Source organism: Panthera pardus, unplaced genomic scaffold (assembly GCF_024362965.1).
Source record: "Panthera pardus isolate Hobbes unplaced genomic scaffold, ASM2436296v1 HiC_scaffold_15, whole genome shotgun sequence".
NCBI classification, from domain to species: Eukaryota; Metazoa; Chordata; class Mammalia; order Carnivora; family Felidae; genus Panthera; species Panthera pardus.
In genome coordinates this window covers 32,755,535-32,781,432 of record NW_026526710.1, presented here as the reverse complement: position 1 = coordinate 32,781,432, position 25,898 = coordinate 32,755,535, and the positions used below count along the sequence as shown (strand labels likewise).

Genomic DNA, 25,898 nt, shown 5'->3' with positions numbered 1-25,898 from the left:
GCATGGGGAAGAGGATGTGTCAGAGAAGATTCCAGTTCGAGACGGTTATTTTTGGAATACTCTGAGGAAGCGTATGGGAGGGCTGCCCACATTGCACCAGACTTGGTGCTGCGGAATTGAGTTTTTAGAGTTGTCAGTCCCTCAAGCCTTATGACTAAAAATAAGTATCTACTTATTAAAGCAGATTTATTTTTACTCAGACTTTTTTTTTAATTCTTGCACTATAACTTTTCTCCACATTTGGATTTTCAAAATATTTTGTCAATAATGCTTATGTGTGCAAAACCCATAAGCTATAATCTATATCTAGAGTCCATCAAGAAAAAAAAAAAACTGGCTTTCTCATTTTCATGTGTTTCGGGAATTTGACAGGAAGAGTGTTCTAGAAAAGAAGGGTGAAGGGAGTTTTTAGAAAGATAATATAGAACATATTAAAAAGACAAGCTAAAGAAAAAAACAAACAAACAAAAAGCTCAGGCTATCTTACAAAGAAGGCTAAGAGGCATCCAGACCCTTCCACTTACTTCCAAGGATTTTCTTCCTGCTTTGAGCCTCATTGGCGGCTATGCTGATGCTACCAGCAGGCCCAAGGGTGTAGGTGTTTCAGAGCATCTGGCAGAGAAACAAACTTGATCATTCAAATCTCAGCACCTCCAAAATCTCTAGCTCAACACCTCTAGTCTCAGCTGGTCTCTGAATTGGGACACAGTGCTCTGCTACTTTTTTTTTTAAGCAAAGTTAAGGCTAATAGCTCTCCTTTTAAATGAGAAACTTTTATTACATTCTATTCTACCTTGAAAGCTCTTATTATTAATATTTTAACTGACATCAAAAGTAGCAGACTGCCTGCATGAGAGTATTATCAAGAACAGATGCAGTATCAGGGCACCTGGGTGGTTCAGTCAGTTGAGCGTCAGACTCTTGACCTCCACTTGGGTCATGATCTCACGGTTTGTGAGTTCGCGCCCTGTGTGGGGCTCTGCACTGATAGCGTGGAGCCTGCTTGGGATTCTCTCTCTGTACCCTTCCCCTGCTCGCCAAATAAACTTAAAAAAAAAAAAAAAAGAACAGATGCAGTATCCACACTCCATAAGAACCGGTGCATAATGTACAGCACTATAGATGTTTGTGATGGCTGTAAACATTTTTCTAGACTGAAATTGAGAATACTCATTACATATATTTATTATACCTTCAGTTTCCTTTCACTTAATTCTCAGAATGTCCTCCTTTCACTTAATTGTGGGTACCAAGCTCCTGCCCTTAGAATCACCTTTCAGCCAACTGCAAAAAATCCCTACCTCTCCCCAGTAAATCCACCTTGCTCTATCCCTCTGTCTGCCCACATCACACAAAGTACTGCTGGGTCGTTACAAATATACTAAGTACTTACAATCACATTAAAAAAATTAGTGCTTTGTTTTTTAGAGCAGTTTTGGGTTTATAGAAAAGTTGAGCAGATAGTAAGGAGGGTTCCTGAAGTCCCCCTCTCTTCCCCAACTCCCCAGTTTCCTATTTGTAATATCGTGCATTAGTGTGGTACTTATCCTGCCAGTGATAAACCAATATTGAAACATTATTATTAGGAACTGAAGTCTATAGTTTACATTAGGATCCAGTCTGTGTTATACAGTTTTATGGGTTCTGACAAATACGTAATGCCATGCATCTATCATGGTGGATAGTTTCATACAGAATAGTTTCACCTCCCTGAAAATTCCAAGTTCCCCCTATTCATCTCTTTTTGCGTTTTCCCACCCCAAACTCCCCAAAACTGCCGATTTTTTTTGCTGTTTCTATAGCTTTGCCTTTTATAGACTATTGTATAGCCGAAATCATAGAGTATGTAGTTTTTTCAGATTGGCTTCTTTCACTTAGCAATATGCATTTTTGGAACTCATTTCTTTTTAATGCTGAATAATATTCCACTGTATGGATGTACCACAGTTTGTTTATCCTTTCACTTACTGAAGGACATCTTGTTGCTTTTAGATTTTAGTGATTAGGACTAAATCTTCTATAAACATTTGTGTGTAGGTTTTTTTTAAGTTTATTTATTTATGTTGAGAGAGAGAGAGAGAGAGAGAGCATGCATGTGAGCAGGGGAGGGGTGGGGGAGGAGAGAATCCCAAGCGGAATCAGTACAGAACCCAACGAGGGGCTCAATCTCACAAACCGTGGAATCATGACCTGAGACAAAATCAAGAGTCAAACACTTAAACAACTGAACCACTTATTTGGACGTGAGTTTCAAACTTATTTGAGTAAATACCTAGGAATAGGAATGCTGGATTACATGGGAATTCTGTGTTTCGTTTTAGAAAGCAGGTGCCAGACTCTTCCAAAGCAGCCATACTGTTTTGGGTTCTCGCCAGCGAAGAATGACAGTTCCTGTTGCACCACGTCCTCACCAGTTTGGGGGAATTTCAGCCGTTCTAATAGGCGTGGGGGGGTATTGTATGGTTGTAATTTGCAGTTCCCTGATGACATAGGATGTTGAGCATCTTTTCATGTGTTTATTTGCCATCTAGGCCTGCTGATGTGTCTGTTGATATCTTTGTCCTCTTAAAAAGTGGGTTGTCTTCTTATGGCTAGTTTTCAACAGTTGTTTGTATATTTTGGACACAAGTCTTTTATGAGATATACGTTTTCCAAATATTTTTTCCCCAGTCTGTGGCTTGTCTTTTCATTTGCTTGATAGTGTCTTTCACAGAAGTTTTTAGTTTTAATGGAGTCCAGCTTATCAAGTTTCTCTTTTATGGATTGTGCCTTTGGTGTCGTATTTAAGAACCCACTGTCAAACATGATGTCATCTATTTTGTCTTACATAATCTTCTAGAAGTTGTATAGTTTTGTGTCTTATATTTAGATCTATGATCCATTCCAAATTTGTTGCCCTTGTGACGTTTTTTCTCTTTTAAAGTCTTCTCCCTCTCTTCCTCCCTTCTCTGATTTTAATCGAGCATTTTATATCATTTGGTTTTCTCTCCTTCCTTGGCATATTAAACTTTCTTTAAAATTTTATTCATTTCACTTATCCATAAGTTGGAGTCATCCAATACATTGCTGTTATGATTATTTTGAAAAGCACTTGAACAAACTGATTTATCAGATCAACTGAGAATATGAAAAATAGATTTTAATCTTACCTCCATTTGTTCCTTCTTTAATGCTCTTTCTTAATGTAGGTCTGACTTTCTGACCCTTATCATTTTCTTTTTCTCTGAAGAACTTCTTTTAACATTTCTTTCAAGGCAGGTCTACTGTGACAAATCCCCTCAGTTTGCTCACCTGAGAAAGTATTTAGTCCTCCTTCACTTTTGAAGGATAACTTCACTGTGCACAAAATTGTTCATTGTGGGTTTTATTTTCTTTAAAAAAAGTTTAAATGTTTTTAAATATTTCAGTCCGCTCTCTTTTTGCTTAGATGGCTAGTCCAATCTAAAGAAAGTCCAATGTAACTTTTCTCATTGCTCCTCTACAGGTTTTTTTTCTTAATCTGTCTTCTTTCAAGATTTTCTCTGTCTTTGATTTTTTTGTAACTAAAATATGATATAGCTAGGTGTAGAATTTTTCATATTCATCCTTAGTGGGTTTTGTGTGTGTGTGTGTGTGTGTGTGTGTGTGTGTGTGTGTGCTTCCTGGATCTGGGGTTTTGGTGTCTGTCACTGATTTTGGAAAATTCTCAGCCATTCTTATTTCAAATATTTCTTCTGCTCCTTTTTATCTTTCTTCAGATCTTCCCATTACATGTATTTTTCACTCTTTGTAATTGTTCCACAGTTTTGGATATTCTGTAGTATCTTTTTTTCATTTCTTTTTCACTTTGTTTTTCAGTTTGGCAAGTTCTACTGACAGCTTCAAGTTCACTGACCCTTTCATTGGGCATATCCGAGCTAAAGATGAGCCTGTCAAAGGCATTCTTCACTTTTCTTATAGTATTTTTGATTTCTGGCATTTCCTGTTGGTTCCTTTTTAGAGTTTCCCTCTCTCTGCTTATAATACCCATCTATTCTCGCACGTCCTCTTTTTTTTCCATTAGAGTTTTCATCACAGTTACATAATTACATAGCTGTATCATGGTTAAGTCCCCAGTCTGACAATTCCAAAATGCCTGCCATATCAGAGACTGGTTCTGATGCTTGCTTTATCTCTTCAGTCTGTAGTGGGTTTGCTTGTTTGTTTTGCTTCTCAGCATGCTTTGCAGTTTTTGCTGAAAGCCAGACATGACGTATCAGGTAATAGGAACTTAGGCGAAAGGTCTTTGGTGTGAGATTTTATGTTAAAACAGCTAGCAGTTAGGCTATTCATGCTTCCCTGTAGATGTTAGAGGCTTCAACTTCCTCTAGTTGTCCTCTTTCTTTCTCTTCGTCTTTGGATTTCCCTAGAAACTCCTTCAGCAGAGTCTGTGTCTCAGAGTTGTCGGTTATAAATCTACTGTTATTATACTGGAGCCCTATTGATGTGGTGGTCAATGTATTGGTGGGGAAAATGTTCTAGAGTCTTATGTTAAACCTGTTTTTTGTTTTTGATTTTTTGTTTTGTTTTGTTAGTGGGTTTGAGTCCCTGTGGCCTTAAGAAGAGTTTCTTAGCCTTTTTGATTTCCCTTCCAGTATGTATGACACATAGCTAGAGGGGAATGGAGCTGTCTAATTGCTTTTCCCACAGGACATATAAACCAGTGGCAAAACAGTTCCCCTTGAGGGCAGGACCTCCACTCTCTGACAGATCTGAAAGAGCTGTTGATTTTCAGTTTGTTCAGCTTCTTTCTTGTTGTGAGGACTAGAGTGATGACTTCCACATCAGAACTGAAGCCATCAAGTTGCTTTTTGCCTGTGATGATTCCCATGGGCAAACAATGTCATCAAGAAGGTTGTGGTAGTCTCTTCTTTCTTCAGATCCCTGTGTGAGCAAACCCACAGGGCATGAACCCCAAGAAGGCCCTTAAAATTTAGGGTAAAATTCAGCTCACAGAATACACAAAGTGTAACCACTGATAATTGTCTATGTTTCTGTCTCTTTTTTTTAAGTAGGTTTCACTCCCAGCATGGACGTAAATGCAGGGCTCGAACTCGTGACCCTGAGATCAAAACCGTGAGATCAAGACCTAAGCCAAGATCAAGAGTTGGATGCTTAACTAACTGAGCCACCCAGTTGATTTTCTATGTATCCTTTACCTAGGCTGAAAATGACAAAATATATTTTCACCAAATTTAAAGAGCATGTTAATGATAGTCTCTAACCTAATGAAGAAATTATGCAGTAAACATGCAAATCATTGTTGGGGATCACAGGGCACTTCCAAACTCTGAGCAACCACTGTCTGTGGAGCTGCAACTTGGGTTATTGCTGGTCTGGAGGATCATGCCACACAGACTAAGACAGAAGCTTGGACAGACAGAACACTAATTTTGAACATGCGCTTCAAAGAACCAACCTCCCCAACCAAAAATCCAGAGCCTACATATATATCAATTTGCTATCAAGCTCCTTCTCTCACCGATACTCTATGTAGCATGCACCTGTGTAAGTAGAAACAACTTACTCATTCAGTGGTGGTTAAAGATCTGTAGGTACATACAGGAACAACTACTTTTGTGATGTACTGCAAAACCGAGCCCTTCAGACAGACTTGCATTGTAATTCCATGAATTAAAAATTCCTGGGAAACTGACCCACAGAGGCTTTGCAGAGGCTTTTAATGGGTGTATAAAACTAGTGAGTTTTGTTAACTCTGAGTCACCTTCCATAGAGAGCTAGGTGAACTAAAAAGATGTCTAAGATCTGAATCTCTTAAACCCATGGGGAAGGTCCACAGGTTGTGGCTTTCTGGTACACTGCTTAAATCTCTGTTTTCATTCCTGGTTCTTTAGCTGTGGTTTTCCTTCTTCCTGTTGGGGTGATGATCTTTGTCTTCTTGCTCTTGTCTTCCTCATTCTCTCCAGACTTTGACTTCTAATGATATTTCAGCACTGGCTTTCTTCCAGTAGGTTCAGATTTCTCTGGAATGTGGTGGCACCTTCAGCTCTAGGTATGAAGGGAGTCTTGGACACACACATAGTATCAGTGATGGTAGAGCTTTTATTTTTATGTATTTTTTTAAGTTTATTTATTTACTTTGAGAGACACTGTGTGTGAATAAGTGGGGGAGGGGCAGAGAGAGAGGAAGAGAGAATCCCAAGTCCCAACATGGGGTTCAATCTCACAAACCATGAGATCATGACCTGAGGTGAAATCAAGAGTCAGAAGCTTAATGGACTGAGCCACCCAGGGCCCTGTCAGAGCTTTTAAGTTTCAAATATATGACAGAACTTCCTATATGAAGACTGTATTCACATTAGTATGAAAATAAGATGGGTTATTTTTTAAATGGTATTGAAATAATTCAGCAAAACAACAAGCTGGTATATTACATTAATCCTTACATAAAAATAAATTCCATATAGCATACAGATTTGCATGTTAAAAAGACAAGGCCTCAGCTTTTTCTTTTCATACATAGTTGTATGACCTTAATTTGGAATAAGAATGAGATGAAGACTAGAAACCATGATAGAAAAAAAATGATAAATCAGACTGCATGAAAATTCACTTTTAGTTAGAAAACGAAAAAGTACACAAGGTGGGAGCACAAGATGGGAGTATATACAAAAATTATTAGTAAGATCTATAACAGACAATGAATAATTGGTATCCATAATACATTAAGCTAGCTTCAAATCTGCAATAATGGCATAAGCAAGAATAAAATGCACAAAGGACAGGAACAAGCAACAGTCATTACTTGCAAGGGCAGAATGAAGTAATTACTCTTATATGTTATTAGGAGAGTATATGGCTACAGACACTTTAAAGGTTAGCTGATAGGAACACTTATAATTTATAATTGCACACTTTTGATCAAACAATTTCACTTTCAGATATTAATCCTATAAAAACATTCCTGAAAATGCCCACATATAACTGTATGAGTATTACTGTGTCTTTGTTTTAAATGTAAAAGCTGAAAAGAATAAAAATGTGCATGAATGAGCATTTAATTAAATAAATGATGGTAGAATCACCCAGTGAGATTTTGTGGCTATTAATTAAGAATATGGCAGGAATCCCACTCCCAGTTATGATGGAATAGCTGTAGTAGATCAACTCTCCTAGGAAGGACAGTAAGAAAGGCAGGCCCACAGATGATTCAGATTGGTATGAGAAGGCACAGAATTAATAATTGTGACTAAGGTGTTTAAGAAATTAGATGGCAAAACAGAATTTTATTCAAGAATTATAATCCATGTAAAAATTATAATGTAAAAATTCCAGAACTGAAAAATGCAAAGAGTTAACTAAAAATTCATTGGATGGAGAGCTGTTTGGAGACTACTGAAGAAAGAGAGCATTAGTGATCTTGAAGAAAGGCTAGTAGAAAAAGTTCTAACTGAAGCATATAGTTCAAAAAGGAAGGAAGATATAGAAAACAGATTATAAGACATATAGACAAGTAATGGTATAATATATTTGTAGATGGAGTCTCAGAAGAAGAGAAAGGAGAGAATGGAGCATAAGCGATATTTGAAGAGATAATGCTCAAGAAAAAACTCAAAGTAATGAAAGCCATATACTCACAGACTAAAGAAGCACTATGAATCCCCCAAAGACAGAGAGAATTACATCTGGGCATTTCATAATAAAACTTCTGAAAGTCAAAGACAACAACAACAAAAAACCCTCCAAGCAGTCAAAGATAAGATACACTCCAAACACATACTCTCTTGAAAGGAGACACAATAAAACCTCAAAGGACTTCTTGAGGAAAACCATGGAGGTCAGAAGACAATAGGTCATCATCTTTAAAACCTGAAAAAAAAATTAACTGCCAATCCAGAATTCTATAACCAGTAAAACTATTCTTCAAAAATTAAGGCAAAAAAAAAAAAAAAAGGCGTTTATGGACAAAGAAAACACATAGCTAGGAGACTCTAAAAGAAATAGAATAAGGAGTCTTTCAGATAGAGGGGAAATGATCTTGTAAAAAGGCTGATGTTATACTTGCTATGATATCTACTAAAAGAACATTAAAAATGCACAACCAAAAAGCCAATATAGAGAAAATGCTATAATAAATTCTTGGTTAATAAAAAATATAGCAAGAAATATAAAAATAAAAAACTATTAAGAAAAATAGAAAATAATTATTGAAATGATAGCTATGGTAATAACATTACATACAAATATACTAAATATTCCAATTAAAAGACTACTACAATCATATGGATATCAAAGTAAATATCACATGCCACTTACAAGAGACATACTGAAATATAAACACTGAGATGAAGATATAAAAGGATGGAAAGACTAACACTAACCATCCAAACACCAGAAAAAACTGATGTGCTAACATTAATACCAGACAAAGTAGACTTTAGGGAATGAAGTACTAGGAGAAATACAGACATATTTCAAATGATGGAAGGGGAAATTTATTAAGAATATATAATAATTCTAAGTTTACATGAACCTAATAGTATAGTCTATATATATATATATATATATATATATATATATATATATATATACACACACATATATATATATAGTAAAAGGAGAAACCATTAATTCCATAATCATAGAAGAGGGATTTGACATATTTCTCTCAGGAACCAACAGAACAAGCAGTAAATTCTTGTTAACAAGCAGTTAGCTCTTCTTTTTTATAAAGATTTAATAACATGATTAACAAAGTCATTGTTCAGAATATGTTCTCTGACCACAGTAGAAAAAAGCTAGAAATCAATCAATAAAAGATAATAAAATCTCCATCTATCTGAAAATGAAGCATTATACATCAACTCATAGGCAAAATAATCCAAAGTGTAAATGAGAAAATAGTTTGAATTAAATGACTATGAAATTTAACAAATCAAACATTGTTTAATGTGGGAAAGTGATACTTAGATTAATACTAACAGCTCTAAGCACATACATTAATAATAAATGATCTAGGCAATCATTTAAGGAAGTCAGAGAAACAATAATAATAAACCACAAGAAACGTGGAAGCAGGAAGGCTAAAGTATAATAGCAGACATTAATAAAAGAGAAAACAAAGCACAGTAGAAAAAAAAAAACTGACATAGTCCCAAGTAAGAAATTTATAAAATCTAAAGTACTCAATCTACTAAGGAAATTGAATCTATAATTAAAATTATTGCCATGAAAAAAGTCCAGGCTCAGACAGCTTTTCTGGTGAAGTTATCTAACCAGTTAAGAAAGAAATGTCATGGGGGGCCTGGGTGGCTCAGTCCGTTAAGAAAGAAATGTCACTACTTTTATATAAAGTCTTTGTGGGAATGGAAAAAGAGAACATACTTGCCAATTCATTTTATGAGGTCATCATACTCTTAATACCAAACATAATGAGGTCATTACAACTTCTTTTATGAACATATTTGAAAAAGTCCTTTATAAAATATAAGAAATTCTCACTTGGCATGGTAGTCGAACTATAAAAATGACTGTGTAAGCTGAAAGTGAGCTAAATATAAGGCAAGCTTAATAATCAATGGAAGACTGATTTCTCCGTGACCTTTACAGGTTTTGATCAAAGTATTAAAAATCTTTTATTGTCAATTATAATTGTATAGGGAAATTTAAAAAATAGTACTGGTAATATTTTTTAGTACATTGTGATTTAAAACATTAAAAACATTGAGCTCAAATGTTTTATTTCTTTGTAAAAATTTATCAAGAGTTGAACAATGTTGGCTTTCCTCTTGTCTTATATCTATGATACAGAGCAAGCATCTTTTCTCTGCTTTGGTAAACTGTCATACTATTTCCAAGTTTGGATCAGCTTCCAACGTTTTGTCTTTCACATCTGCAAGGGATTTTTTGTGTATGTGTGCCAGTGTCACTTCCTGTGGGACATATTCACCTAGTTTGTCCCTGCCATCTTCTCATTTATGTCAGAGAGTTTGTTTTCATTGACTTTCTCTGGCAGCGCAGCTAGTGTCTCTCAAAATGGGAGCAGTGTCAGCATCTCCATGGTTGGCTATTTTTTCTATAAATCTGTTTACATTCGATTAGAATTTCACTTCCAATGTTATCACTTTGTTTTTTTACTGTACTTTCTTATGTGTTGGCCAGTACTCTGGAGTATCTACTTTTGTAACATATCCCATGTGTTTATCACTGGGAGCAAGGAGGCAACACAACTAACTACATGCTTTGCTCTCAGTGTGTGAACTAACAGATGTGCTCAGAATAAACATCGAAAGACTTTGAAAGAAGAGACATTATCAGTCACTGATCATTATGCAGATCTGTTAGGTAGTGATCTGTGGACTACAGGGCTAGCACCATGTGCAATGACCCACAGTTAACGCACTGTGGTAACTGAAATCTGAATTGTGTTTTTAGGGGACTGGAGTTATTCACTTAAACCATGATAACTGAAATTCATTGCTTATTCTGCAAAATGAGGTCTACCTGTATTGGCAAAGAAATATTGGTTCTATGTTTTGATCTGAGTGCTGGTACATAAATATTCATTGATTGAAATTCATTGAGCAATACTTATATAGTTTAATACTTTTCCAAGTATATGATTAACTTCAATAAGAAATTTCCTGAGGAATCATTATAACTCACCATATTAAGAAGAATAAAGAGAAAAATCATGTGATTATCCAAATAGATGCAGAAAAAGCATTTGATAAAATTCAATACCTATTCATAAAAATAAAAGCACAAACTAAAAAAAGGAGGCAATTTTCTCAACTTATTAAAGGGCACAAAACTACAGCAAACATTGTACTTTATAGTATACTTCTGAATGCTTTCCTCTTGAGGCTGGGAATGAAACAAAGATGCCTTGCTATCATGTATCTACTCCACATTATACTGGAGGTCCTGGCTCTGAGAAACTGCCTAACATTATTGAAAACTATCAAAAAATGCCTAATTAAATGGAAGGATATACCATACTCATGAATTATAGAATGCCAATTCACCGGAAATTGATCTATAGATTCACTGCGACTCCAGTCAAAATCAGAATATGTTGTTTGGCTTGTGTGTGTGTGTGTGTGTGTGTGTGTGTGTGTGTGTACAAAGATAAGCTCTTCAGATATGTGGAAGAACAAGAATAGCCAGGCAATCTCAAAGAAAAAGAATAAAATTGTAGAAGTGGCATTTTTAGCTATCAAGATCTATTATATAGATTTAAAAAGTTATAATAATTAAACTAGTATGGTATTGGCATGAGAATAGACAAGCCAATGGAACAGAACACAGTTCAGAAACAGACCCATACATACATGGTCACCTGATTTATGAAGGGCAATACGGGAAAGGAAGGTCTTTTTACTAAATGGTGCTGGGTCAACCGAATATTCATATAGAAAGTGAATACTGGCTCCCATGTGATGCCATGTATAAAAAAAATCAGCTCCAGGTACATTTTTAGATACAAATACAGATTTGTAATCTGAAAGGTAAAACAATAAAGATTCTAGAATTAAAAAAAAACAGCAGAATATCGTTATGAATACGTAATAGGCAAAATTCTTTGAACAGGACACTAGAAGTGCTAACCAAAATGGGAAGGATTAATGGACTCTATTACATTTCGGAACTTCTATTTATCACAAGGTGCCATTAGGAAAGCAAAATGGCAAATCACAGACTGGAGAAGACATTTGCAATATATCTGTCCAAGGATGGACTTATTTGCAGACCTAAAGAATTCCTATATATTAATAAGAAAAAGGCAATCTAGAAGACAAATGGGAAAGATATTTCAAAAAGAGGATATTCAAATAGCCAATAAACATGAGAAAGTGTTCAAGTTCATCAGGCCTCAGGGAAGTGAAAAGTTAAAAGCATAATTAAACACTACTGCACACCCAAATAAATGGCTAAAATTAGAGACACAGAAGTACTAACTGCTGGCAAGGATGTGGAGAACCTGCAATTTCTAAACTGTGCTGGGAGAATGCGCTGGTACAGCGCTTTGCAAAACTATTCGACACTGGCTCCTAAACGCAAACCCATTCAGTTACCCGAAATTTCACTCTTTTTTATGTACGCTACAGAAACGCATGCACATATCCACCAGATCACATACGAGAATGTTCCGAGAAGCACCATTGCCGAGAGGGCAAAACTGAAAGCAACCAACGTTAACATGGACAGATGAATTGTGGCATCTTCATAAAACTGAATAATATCCAGTATTGAGAAGAAGCAAACAGGTAAACATGATTTGAATGGATCTCACAAACAGAATGTTAGCAAAAAGAGTCAGACAGACAAAAAAGAATGCATACTGTGTGATTTCAACTATACAGTGATCAAAACAGGGCCAAAGCAGCAACAGTGACAGAAATCAGAAGAGTGAGTCAGGACCCTGGCAGGAGGTGGTAATTGGACATCAAGAGGTGGGCTTCCATTCAGATTCTATTTCTTGACCCAAATGGTGATTGAATGAGTGTAATTTCTTGTACTTGTCTAAAATTATTACTTAAAAAATAAACAAAAAGAAGAACTTAGCAGGTGTATGTGCACTGATTTAGAAAGGTAGCCATGATATGTTAGCAACTGGGGGGGGGGGGGAGTCAATTATTGTTCACCGAAGATGATTCTGTATTGGTAACAAAGTGAGAAGGTGAAATTATTATATCCAAAATAAATATGTGAGGAATTTATTAACGATTAGCTTTCTTCATGCCTATCTCTTGTATTTTTTGCTTTACGAAATTTTTGGATTTTTTTTTTTAAGTAAGCATTACTTACACGTTTGAGACCAAAAATAGTAAATAGTTAAAATAAAACCTTTATAGCTGAACATTCCACAACAACAAAGATGTCCCCTGGAGTAGTGCAGCGTGGTGGCCCTGACAATGACATGCGTCTATGGTACCCAGTAGCTGAGTTTCAACAGCTCTGGTCCTGGGGCTCTCTCAACCGGCACAAGGGCAGATCACTTAGGTGACCAGGTCCTTTATACTTAACGGAAATGTGCTTTGAGTAGCTTCACTCAATTTGTGTTCAGAGGAGCCCATTTTGTGCAGTTCTCTGTGGAACATTCACTAGCAAAGGTAAAAACCTAAAAGACACAGAGGCCCAACTCAATTCCAGAGAAGGGGTGTGGTGCAGCAGATACGGCAACGGTATTTTCATGCATTATTTTACTTAACAAAAGGCAGAAAAGAGAACTACCATTTGACACATCTTAGGTGTAACACCCAATAAGCTTACCTATACACCTGTAGAGTAGTAAGACAAACTCTAACTTCTGTCAATTTTACTATCAGACATGCTTTTAGATCATCATGTTTTCCTCAACAAATTTATATAACTAATTAAAATGCTCTATCATCCAATTTTACTTTTACACATTACCATGGTAAAGGAAAGAATGTTGTATCTCTAAGCAGTATCCTCGAAAATTATGGTGAGATTTTTTATTTTATCTGCCAAGAATAAATATCTATTGTGAATAAAATGATTTAGAAAACAAAGATGTTTCCAAGTAAAAATTAAAAACCTGCCCAAGATATGAAAAACACAAGTTGTATGTACACATGTACACACAATCTTTAAATATCAAAAGTATACTATTTCCCCTCATAGGAGAAATGGAGAACAAATTTTAACTCACTTTCCTTTTTAAAAAAAAAATACTCCTGATACATTAAGGGGTTTATTCAGATCTATACTCAGAACAACAACAAAATAACCCAAAAGAACTTGGAATTTATGCTGAGACTTATAGGCTGAAGAAAATTAAAAGGAAAATATTAAATGATCATTTAATGTCACGGTCACACCCTGAACTCTCCCTTTCCTCCCTCCAATGACTTTCATTCAGAGCAACTTCCTCCTTTTTCTTTATAAAGTAACGTTCCTTTCCTTTTTTTCTCCAGATTTGCTTGTGGTTTTGCCACAGATTGCTTGTCCCTAATTGCAATTCTTTGCTTTTCCCAAATAAACTCATTTTGCTGGTAAAATAACTGGCTGTTTTATTTTTAAGGTCGACTAAACCTTTTAAAAGTGATGCAGAAAAGAATAAGTACATACTGAACAAGTTAGAAGAGATTTCATCCTTCACATTATGCAAATGCATTTTGCTAGTGATATTTTCTATTTTTATAAGGATGATCCTCATTACTACTTTTACTATGTGAATTACAAAATTGCCTGTGTATCTGTTTTAACAGGAACATATACATAATTACTCTGTGGAGATATTTTCAAAAGTGTCAAAATATGAATTAAAACACTGACACTTTTTTAGAGCTCTTTATACGGTTCCAAAACACATGTTGTTTACAGAATGGAGGCATGGTAAAGTGGATTAGAACATTTGTATGGAGCAGTTTCTAAATGCTCAGACCTGATTATATTACACAGAAATTCTCTGGTTAGGGAGAAATGTGTGGATGCACAAAGAAACCAAAGTAACTCAACTGCCCTCATTTTCTGAGGAAAAGATTCTTCCTCCCTCTTCGGCTGAGATGAAATCAAGAGTCATTATTCCAACCACAGCTGAGTGTGGTCCCTGCCTGAAGTGAATAGGTTAGCTTTGCTCACAGATGTCATAACTCTTTTGTTCTCAATGGCTGCCAAGTACAGCTTTTTTTTTTCTCTTAAGAAAAGTCTAATGGGTAACTGTAGTGGAGATGAGCGCAGTGCTACCAAATTGTGCTAATTTGTTCCACTTTTGGCCAAGTCAGCAGAAAACTCACTAATTTTCTTTTCCTCTGGAAGAGGAACAGATTTCCTAAGGTGTTCTGGGAGATACAAACATACAGAAGAACTACTATGGCTGAAGACATAAGGACGCTGATTACAAATTACCAATGTTTTCATCTGATGAGATAAGAACTATTGCACTAAATTAACATAACTAAGGGGAAACTCATTCCTTAGCTTACTACAATAGAACCTCAAAATTATAGGTGAAACTCTGTCTAGAGCAAACCTTAATCAGAAAGAAAGAGAATTAAATGAAGACAGGCAGTTCTTTTTCCTACACTCTATAATCCTTCAGCTTTTAGTGGTTAAACTTTTCCCCCAATAACCTTCTTGCCTGTCTTAAATAGGAGGTACATTTCCCAGTCCCCCAACATATACAAATGCCGTGAGATACTCCTGATTTCCCTCCCCCATGCCCTCTTGCAGATGGCGAGTGACTCCACCACAGAGACCTTTACTTGGATAGGTTCTGATTTGTGCCATCAGGAGTGAGGACCACAGAAATCACAGTCTAGCCCTTTCACTTTAAAAATGAGGGAATCAAGGTCAGGCTGGAGAAGTAGTGGAACCTAGTTGTCCGAAGGGTTGGGACTAGAACACAAATCTTCCTCCCCTCTTCAAGTTCGTTCCACTGTTCTCTACTGGAGTGATAAAACCAACCCAGCAAACAAATAAGACATATTTCACACAAAAAAGCATAGTCTGTGTTTTTGCTAGTATTTTCGTTTTTACCTCTGAAGAGATTATCCAAGTCAATATCTTCTTTTCCTTTGATTTTCAAACACTTTGCCTGCTGTACAAGTCTGGGCAGAGAACAGAAATAAAATCTAGATTCATTATCCTGTGAGGTAGGAATAAATCACGACAGCAGCACAAATTTAAATAGAAACCACCGAGTAAACAATAGTGAATTAGCAGGTATCTTGCTGCACACAACCTTGTTAGAATTCTTCTTCCATAGAAGATTTTAAAAATATACTTGCAGTCAGAAACCAACTTTGAAGCCTGTAACTTGAAAGCTCTCCCTTCTCCAACCCCCATTCATTCTGCTACAGTAAAAAGTTTCCAAAACTCTCTGGAGAATAATTTCTTCGGACTCTGAGGAGGAGCTAGCAGGGATGGTAGGGGACGGTGTGCTAATAGGTGGGTAAAGAATAATTGCTACTCATGGTTTTAGCTCTTGTTTTGATCAGAAGATTATAGACATTGTACCAAAACAACTGTATGAAGTAATTTACGCAGCTGAATGTCAGTGAATTAACTAACTTTTAAAATGCTCTGGTATGCAGTAAGGACTAATTTTGTAACTTTTCCATCATACAACTTTATTAAAACTTGAAGCTCATGGTTTATAATGAACATGGAAGTTTCTAAAATGAAACTTTTTCCGGCATTGCTAATTACCTAGGAAATTAATTTTAAGTAGAGAGACCCTGAGATAGTTGATTAATTTATCTGCATATATTTATGATTTTAATGAACATTATAATAGCTTGCTTTGCAAATGTATTTTCCTATTACTTGCATAGCAGCTCTCTCATTTTATCCTCACTGATAAGCTCCTGAGTATTTCTTCAATTTCTGTTTTACGTGAGGACACCGATTCAGTTCCCAAAACCTTACACAGAAACCTAAGCAACTTCTACATAACTCTAGGTAATTTTAGCCACATATCACTTAGATGATCCTTTTTACCACTAAGACCTTTTTTAAATCAAAAAATCAAGAAACTGAGAAAGAATTTCTTTTCAAATCCCATCTTTGGACCTTAAGAGGAGGTCTGGTACCCTCAGTGTAGAAAATCTGGGTCCAGGCTGGAGGTTTGTGAGCCAGAGCTCATTTTTAAATCTACCGGTCTCAGCTTCCCAATGTGCAAAATGGAGACTGGGCTTGCCTTAAGGTGTTGGTTCTGAACAATGAGTGAAATGATATATTACAAAATAGTCTACAAACTTTTAGGCAGCACAGACATGCATAAAAATGTGAGGAATATTTTCATTAATTCAATATGCTTAATTTTCATTACATTCTGGATATATACAGATCATCAGGATTTATTTACATCCTTGGAAGAAAGAATATTAACAATAGAAAGAGGGTTTAAATTGAAGCAGTGAGCATCTGGTGGAGAAAGCTGGTCAATGTGGAATGCCAGGGGCACAACATGTGCACTAAATAGCATGGTGCAGTCATTTTGCAAAGAGTAAGATGGAAAAAAGAATAATTTTAGCTCTGTTTATATATTTTGGCAAATATTTGTTTGGGTATATTCCCCCAAACTTGACAAATTTGATGAAACTGAGCTGATTTTCAAGCCATCTTAAAGCATCCCTCTACAATAGATACTGATGAAGATCTGGATTCTAACTTAAAAATTTTGAAAAACAGAAGCTGGTATGCCTTATATAATTTTGAAGGGGATTTTGAAAAGCAATTTAAACATAAATCAAATAAATTTACTGAGTAGTTTAAAAAAAATTCCAGGCACTGCCATTTACCACCCATATATTTCAGTACAGTCTCACTTTCAAAATTATTACATCACTGGGGAGATAACACCAAGCAAAACCCTGTAATCGGTTCAGGCTCAGTAACATTTCCTGAGGGAGATAGATGCCTTCTAAGGACTCCTCCACTCTTCACTTTGTTCACCCTCACGTCATTCGTGCAAACTCTGTAAGGTGGGGATAGGACTCCTGGTATAAATAAAGGGTCCAAGGCTCAGAGATCTTAAGCTACTTGCCCATCTTGGGCACACAGTGAGTCAATGATGAAGCCAGAACACAAACTCAAGTCTGTAGACTCCATATCCAGGTTGGATTTGTACTCTGTACATCACTGTCCAATGTTTGCTGAGCATTTACAGAAGGCATCAAGGAGATGTCACAGACAAAGCAGAAGAAAGGGAGTGTCAATCATGCTCCTGGCAGCTGGAGGGAGAGATGGCCTGGCACTAGGCTAGTGGGGAGTTCTGCGGAGAATGCAGCTGGGTCGGGTCCTGACAGAAGGGAGATGTGCATGACCAATAGCCTTGTAAAATTCTAGAAAATTAGGGTGGGAGAAAAGCAGAAACTGCCGTAGACCGAGCATAAGCAAAATGGGAGGGAGGGTGTTTGCAGGACATGAAGAAACTAATCAACCTATTTGGCTAAAGCACCTGCCCTGTGCCAGGAGCACAAAGAACTAAAAGAACAAGCTAAAGCCAAGTTGTGGAGAGCCCTGCACACTGTTCTCAAATGTCTGGACTTCACCTTGACGGCAGAGGGAAAAGCGATTGAAGGGCTGCATCTTAAAAGAATCTACTGCATACAGACAGTAGAAACGTTTGCAGATGATTAGGCCAGTAATATGCCAAAGAGTAATTGTTTGTATTTTAGCTAAAAAGGTATCACGATTAAAATCCCCAGGTATTACTATTTCACCGATAATTCTGCTTGAAGCCTAGCCTATACCTTTTATACAGCCTTCATAGTTCCAGGTACTCCAAGCAATCTTCAAAATCTTTTGTTAGTGATATTGCCATTGGAGCAGTAAATGCCAGGCTACCTGTCTGTCCGTGTAGCCCTATGCACTCTACAGAGGAGGGCACATGACTAAGAGGATTCCTGTTTCTGTTGGTGAGACCTGCCCCTGTTATCTGAAAGGCTCTGCTACCCACTGGTTTTCCATTTGCATTGTCCTTAGGATTCTGCTACATCCACTCGGAAAAAGGGACCGCATACTCTCTGACCCTCTTTCTATGCTTCGGCTACATTTAATAAGGCAAGTTAGTGGCTACTGTTTCTGGGTTCAGTAAATGCTAGGCCCTGAACTAGATGCCTAACATGAAGGTAGGTAATATTAATCACATGTGTTGAAAAACACAGACAGGCTTAGTAGTTGGCCCAAAGTCACACAGTAAACAGAAGAGCCAAAGTGGAAAAATCAGAATTTGGATTTAAGTCAGGTTAGTCGTCTAAATGTAGTTAGATGCCTTCCAGAACAGGAGTTGCAAAAGACAGTCCAGAAGTCAAATTGTTTCTGTGCCCATTGTTTCTGTGAATGAAATTTTAGTAGAATACAGCCCTGCTCATTTGCTACTTACTGTCCACTGCTGCTTTCACACAACAGTGGTCAAGCTGAGAAACTGTAGCAGAGATCTTAAGGCTCCCAGAGCCTAACATATTTACTACTTGGCCCTTTAGACAAAAAGTTTGCTGACTCCTGTTCTAGCAGTAAAGGAAAGGCTCCTAAAGCCAAAAATATACATATAACATGTGATGGATTTACATTACTACTTTTCTCAAAATGGCCTTAATAACTGCAGTAGTTATAACTTAGAGTAGGGCTTGAAAGGCAAATATTGAGCTCTGACTGCTTTTTATTTTTTAGACAAATTGCCCAAGTCCAACAAATATTTCTTTGAGCTTTTCCTAAATGCAGGTGTTGCATTCATCCGAAATGGGGTCTGCCACCAAAAGACTCATAATCTACCAGAGGATACAGATGTGAGCAGTGCCAATTTCCACACAAAGCAGACTGAGGAAAGGGCTACATGAAGAGAGGAAGAAATTGCTTTGGGATCACAAAGTGGGAGGGGATTTCCTGCCTAAAAGGTCAGTGAGATCAGAAAAAGCTTTCAGGAGATGAGTTTGCAGAGGGCTCAAACCAAGTTTTACTAAGGGAAGCGTCAAGAGAGACACCGCAAAGACATTGGCATGTGGAAAGCAGGCAGGGGAAGAAATCATAGGGGCTGTGGTGTGTGATGAGGTGAGATGTGCAGGCTGGGGACATATTATGAGGACTGCAAAGGCTTTCTACATACGTATTCTTATGTTTACGTGTGTGTATACATGTATGTATATGTTTGTATATGTGAATTTAGTTATAGTAAAGCAAAATAAATCAAGGACTCTGTAAGACTCTATAAACCTAAGAAAGGATTCATACAGTACGTTTAGTTTATAAGTAAAATGCAATTCAACTTTTAAAAGTACTGCATTATAAAGCATTAATAAATGATCTACATATGAAAATGTTTACTGCAGCACTATTTACAGAAGGAAAATACTGGAAACAACCTGAATACCTGTCAATAGGCGAATGAGCTACGGTACGTCCACATTACGGAATACGATCATTATTAAAAACAATGCACTGAATCCACTTAATATGGCAAATTTTCCATGACACATTGTTAAATAAATAAAGCATGTTTTAAGCCTAGTATCTTTTATTGTCAAACTTTCTCTGAGCCAACAAACAATGGTTTTACATGGCAGTGCATAAAGGATAGGGCAAATTTGTTTTCCTTTGTAGGCAGACTTAGTTGCTTAAGTCTTTACAACTTTTCCATATAAAAATAAAAGTCTAAGACCAGGTTATTTTTCTTCTGGCCATAAATGCTGACTTATTTACAGGTGCCTTATTCAGACCACCATTATAAACTTGGGATAAAAATACGTGTGTATTTTATAAAAGCTAAAGCTTTATTTATTTATTATATTTAATGTCAGGGTCCTTTAAAACTTCCCTTATGTGTTCATGTCAAGAATGCAGTCATGTTTCCCCAACATGATTATACCCTAAGCTACCCAGAGTGATACAAGCCAACCTCAAAAGAAACATTAACACAAAATTACTGTACTGTTTTTTAAAAGAGTGAATATCTTTTATTCATATCTGAATACCTGAATATCCATATGTATATAAACACAGAAAAAGTGTAAAAGAGAACATGACTCTTTACACAAGGAGCCTCAGGACACCCATCAGAGTTGAGAAGTGGGGAGTGAGAAATTTCTTTAAAAAACTTCTATATTATCTGAATTACTGTAGTGGGAATTTTGTCATATTTTTGTAAGTCTATAAGTTATGCTATCTGACAAGGAAAGGTCTGAGTATTATTAATTTTTTAATTTTTATTATTTTATTTTTACTTATCTATATTTTCTACTTTTCTTATAATACATAAGCCTTGTTTTAGTTATGAGAAAAAATCACGTCAGGTGTCCCAACTTTACTATTTACGATGAGTGGAAAATAATTATTTTAAAGCCAAATGAAGTATGTAGATGAGAAAAAATGCCTGCTGGTGCTTGGGCAACAAAGTCTTGTTTTTCTGGTGTGCAGGAACAGCAGTATTCCTTTATGCAAGGAACCGTGGACTTTTTATTAGCACACGCCGTTCTGCAGCATTTAATTACTGAGAGCCTGGGCCAAGGCAGGATTCCAGAAATCCAGAGATCCACAATAAATTATAAAATGCCTTGTAAGAACCAGCTCAGAGAAATAGTTTTAAAGATCTTTTTAAGGCATACATTGGGTATTTTGTAACATATCAGCAGAAGTGTCAATTTGTTTACAAAACACGAGACTATAACGAAAGTGCCAAAGGAAGCTAGGCAAGGGGGATCCAACGAGGGCCAAGTCCTTTCACCCCAGCACTGTTTCTGTCCACACCGCTGAGCTGATCTTGACACAACTCACTTCATTTTCAATTTGCAAACTATTCCACAGAACTATCCCCCCCCACCCCACCCCCCACCCCCCCCCCCGCCTTGTTTTTCCTAATGGCACGGATCTGCTTGCGGTCTCTAGGACGTTAAGACAGGTAATCCTGGAGACACTTTGAGTGTTGCCCATTCACTCCTTTGTTACTTCTTCTCTGGCACTTAATCATAGTCTGTGATTTTCTCCTCATTTACGGTTTACTTTTGTCTTTCCTCCTCCATCTCCTCTACCTGCAGGGACGGGACAGTTTTGTTTACCCCCATGTCCTTAGCACCTGACACACCACTCAGCCAGCGGAGAAGCTCCACACGTATTTGCTGAATGAACAAATGTCGATGCAATGAGTGAATCAACATGCCTGCTGCTGAGTCCTCCTGCCTGAGTTCAAATCCTCGTCCTGCCACTTCACTAGCTTGGGTGATTTTCTTATCACCAAGTGAAAGCTTACTGAGGACAAGGATTTTAGTCTGTTTTGCATTAGATTTCAGAACAGTACTTTTCTAAGTATTTGTTAAATGGAAAATAATGAATGAATGAATGAATGAATGAATGAATGAATATGTTTGATTTCAGGACGTGGTTACAGTCAGAATCCCAATTCTTGTGGAGAAGGTGGTATGGAATAGTGAGCAGAGCAATGACTGGGAGAGAGCTCAAAGTTGCCATTCATGACATTGTCAATAAGGAAACTCAGTTCTTTGGCTCTGATATCCTTCCATGCTCAGGAAGCAGGAGTAGGCAATATTTGAGCCCCTTCCCATTACACAGCCCCAGGATTGTCATACTTAGCTAGAGGTCCCTCAGAGTGCACCTGGAGGTGTGGAGAGGGAGGGAGCCTGTCCGGGTGGAGGTGCCTTTCCTGTCTAGCCACAACCTCTAGAGGTCCAACAGGATCCTGGTTGTCTTGATGGTTGATCACTGTTCACTTGATTAAGGGGTGTAATTAATTGAGTTCTGGATGCCAAGGAGTAACTCAGACTAAATAAATAAAGTTCTAAATTTCCATTTTTGGTGCAAACATGTGCTGCATATACACAACTAGGTCCAGTTGCAAGACTTTAAAATCAATGATTTTTATAAAAATTGGAAAAGATATGGAACTATTATTTAAATAGTCTCTACTACATGCCAGGCCCAGTCATAACATCTATATCTACCTACATCTATACACCTAGATGCAAGATCTAAGCTTCACATATTATATTCATTTTACAGGTGAAGAAATGGAGACTCTAAGAGGCAAAGTAAGGTATATACTTGAACCCACCAACTTAGATTTACTAAGAACCTATAATGTGACTGGAATGAGGAAGCAACAAAAGCATAATGAAAACTGGTTCTTCCTCTTTAGCAGTCTCTAGTCCTTTCGAGAAAATAAGGCACGCGTGCAAAGTAAGCATTAAAAAGGCACACACACAAGCTACTGAAGTGTGGTATGGACCAAAGCACAAAGCAGGGCTAAGATCAAGGAGCGGGACTATTTCTTATTAGGTCCATATCCCTGGGCCTAGCAAGTGTCTGACACAGAGTGGCTGCTCCAAATCTATTTTATTTGTTGAGCGCCTACTGAGCGTCAGGCATTGTACTAGTTGTCAGAAATACAGAAATGTGTACAATGTGATCTCTAACCTCAAGAAGCTCATATGGGCTGGAACTGCTATAGAATACTTTAAGACAAAAAATGAGCCTTTGTGAAGGGAGAAGATATAGGCGGAAGTAGACAAGGTAGGAAGAATGAGAACAAAGGCACCACCAGCCCAGTAATTAAAGCAATATTGTGGATGATGACGGGGAGGGAGTGGGACACTGAGTTGACTTTATCTCCCACAGCAGGGAATTTATGTGGGAAGTCGTGAGAGAAGACACTGATGGATTAAGGAAAACCCTTGTAATAACCTGGAAGGTTAATACCGGAAGCAACCAACTAACACTGTTTTAATTCTGAGAACGCACCCCACAGAAAGTATTTATGGTGCAGCTAATGCGAGTAGTGGAAATAAACTAGTTGCTTGTGGCAGAACAATTTATTATAAGAAACATTAAGGAACTATTCCACTACGTTCCATTCTCTCTGATTACCATAGCTTTCCACAGCCATTTGTATTATCAATATAGGCCTTAGGGAAGTGTACAAAATTTATAATATGGAAGGCACTAGGACAAATAAAATGAGATTTATTAGGCATTTTCTTAGCTTTTCTTAATAGCAATGAGTGAACATGAATATGACTGGATATTAACAATGGTGGTTCTACCAATTGCATGAATTAGGATATATTAAGCACCGCTTTGGGGAGGCAAAAGAAAAAGTTATTAAAGAATACTCACGTGGGTGGGAAATGCCTGGAAAAAATGCCCCATTCGGGCCTAGGGAAGCCAGTTAAAAGATAATATGGGGGGAGAGAGCAGTTGCATTTCAAAGTAATTTCTTTATGATGACACTGTTTTAATGAGTATAATTGAATTCCCTTGCTGCAGAGTGAGGCCTTCAGTCTATTACAATGAAATGTGTTCAAGATGGAAAATTTTGTATTACATGTAGTGTAAGTGAGAGTAAATGGTTTTGGGGAAACATAGGAAGAGTCCTCCCCTCCAATAGTTCTATTTTCACAAAATAAGAAATAAATACATCACAAGATGACCCTTAGGATCCTAGATACGGTAGAAAGTAGTCCATACATAAATTCAGCCAGGCCCTTCAAAACATTAAACCAACATTCCTTTGTAGTCTAACGTAGTTGAAACATGTCCAAGATTTGGAGTCAGGCAATTCTAGACCCAAATCCCAACTTTCCTACTAATTGTCTGTGTGGTCCTGCACGCTCTGCTTAACCTCTCTGACCCTGCAGGTGTCTTGCGTTATAAACTCAGAATAAGAATACTTATCACACATAAGGTTGTTGTGAGGATAAAATGAAATTAACACAGTGATGTATATACACTGTTTAGCACCGTGCTTTGTGGCCCAAAGTAAGCATGTGACATGAATATTAGATAGTTATTATTACTAATACTTCTGGCGTCACTATTATTAGTTTACTGAAACAGGAATATGCTGGATCAAATGAGAACACCTATGTTTGGGTCCCAGATCAGTTACTTTTAAAGATCTCTCATTCCTCAACTGTAAATGGCAATATTATAATGACAATAATATCTGCTTTGCCTAAATCACAAGACTATGGGAAGTTCCAAAGGTAATGTACGTGCAGACTATAAAACTGTCAAACAATTTAAAACTATTCTCTCTCCCCAAGAGTCCATACTTAAATGACAGAAACTCAAGTATAATGTCATTTGCCTGTACTTAATGCACCATGAATGTAATACGACTGACCCTATTAACACAAGGAAAAAAGAATATATGTTTTTTTAGTAATGGTGACCTATTGGGAATCTGACTCTTTAAAGCTATATTAACATGTCATATTACTGCTATGAACGTGAATGTTGTAAACCACTGGTAGCATGTAATCCACTCAACTTTAAAACTTGACCCTCTATTCAGAAACTGTGAACATAATTAGATGATTTACTAATCATAACTGCCTCTACCAAGATTAATATGAAAACAAACATACTTTTAAAAAGTAATCACAAAACCAATAAGGAGTTAGGGAAAAGACAAAATTCCCTAAATTGCTGGGCAGTATCTAATTGATTCTGGAAGAATGTTGAGAGTTAATTTTACATTTTGCACTTGAATTGTCAGCAGTCTGGAGATTCTAAGGTGACAAGTGTTGCTGGTATAAGAAATTACAAAAGGCCTGTCCTGAGCTCAATGATGGATGGATGGATAGATAGGTGGATGGATGGGTGGATGGGAGGCGTGTGGAAACTGTAACTCCAATTTTCAGTAATTTAACCCCCACGTCTATCTGGGACATGAGCCAAGTAAAAATCATTCTCCTCAACATGTAGAAGAAAAGAGATGGAATTTAAATATTCTCCTCCACTTGTATCTGACATCTTGTGGTTTTAAGAGCAAAGATTTAGGTTATGGAAAAGTCAGCTTCAGGAAACTACTACAAGTAAACTGTGAGGAGAGTTAAAATATATGTTTTTTCTGCTCATAATTGGCCTACATATGATTCCTTGATGATTTCCTTGATCTGTTTTTCTTTTCCCCCCAGCCTGGAATTCTAGACCATGAACAGGATGTCACAGCGATGGGTGTAGAATCAAAGTGGGCATTAGGGCCAGTATCATACAAACATTGTCATGATGGCTGGTTGAAAAAGGGGGGTGGGTACAGGGGTTGGAGTGCAATGTGGGCACTGGTCTTGAGACTGGAAAATAAAAGAAGGCTTAAGAATTCAAGATGCGCACGACTCCCCTCCCCTCTCCCAACTACTTCTACAGTGCTTGGCATCCGTGAATAGGATTCGACAGGATAGGATCATGTGTGATTTTTCTGCTTGGTTATCAACTGGCATTCTCTACTTCTTTCTACTGTAGTAATTACGCTTATCTGATGTATTTCAGCGCAAATCCTCTTCAAAATGGTAAAGCATATAATAATATATTAAAAAGAGTAAGTGCCTACGAGGAGTTCAAGATAGGGGAGGCCATACGTCCGTGTTTGCTAAAAAAGAAAGGCTTAGTTAGCCTTAAAGAATGTGGCAGTTCTAACAGCTTTTTTAAAGCATTTC

The 25,898-nt window shown here is 37.0% G+C and overlaps 1 protein-coding gene across 3 annotated transcripts in view; it reads right to left on the bottom strand.

The window, feature by feature from the left end:
* The window catches only part of L3MBTL4 (L3MBTL histone methyl-lysine binding protein 4), a 442,113-nt gene that overhangs the window by 91,265 nt on the left and 324,950 nt on the right, over positions 1-25,898 (bottom strand). For all 3 annotated transcript variants that reach the window (XM_019418424.2, XM_019418426.2, XM_019418425.2), the window contains exon 16: positions 15,487-15,557. In XM_019418424.2, coding sequence (XP_019273969.2) covers positions 15,487-15,557 — 71 coding nt within the window. The remainder of the gene's footprint in view (positions 1-15,486; positions 15,558-25,898) is intronic.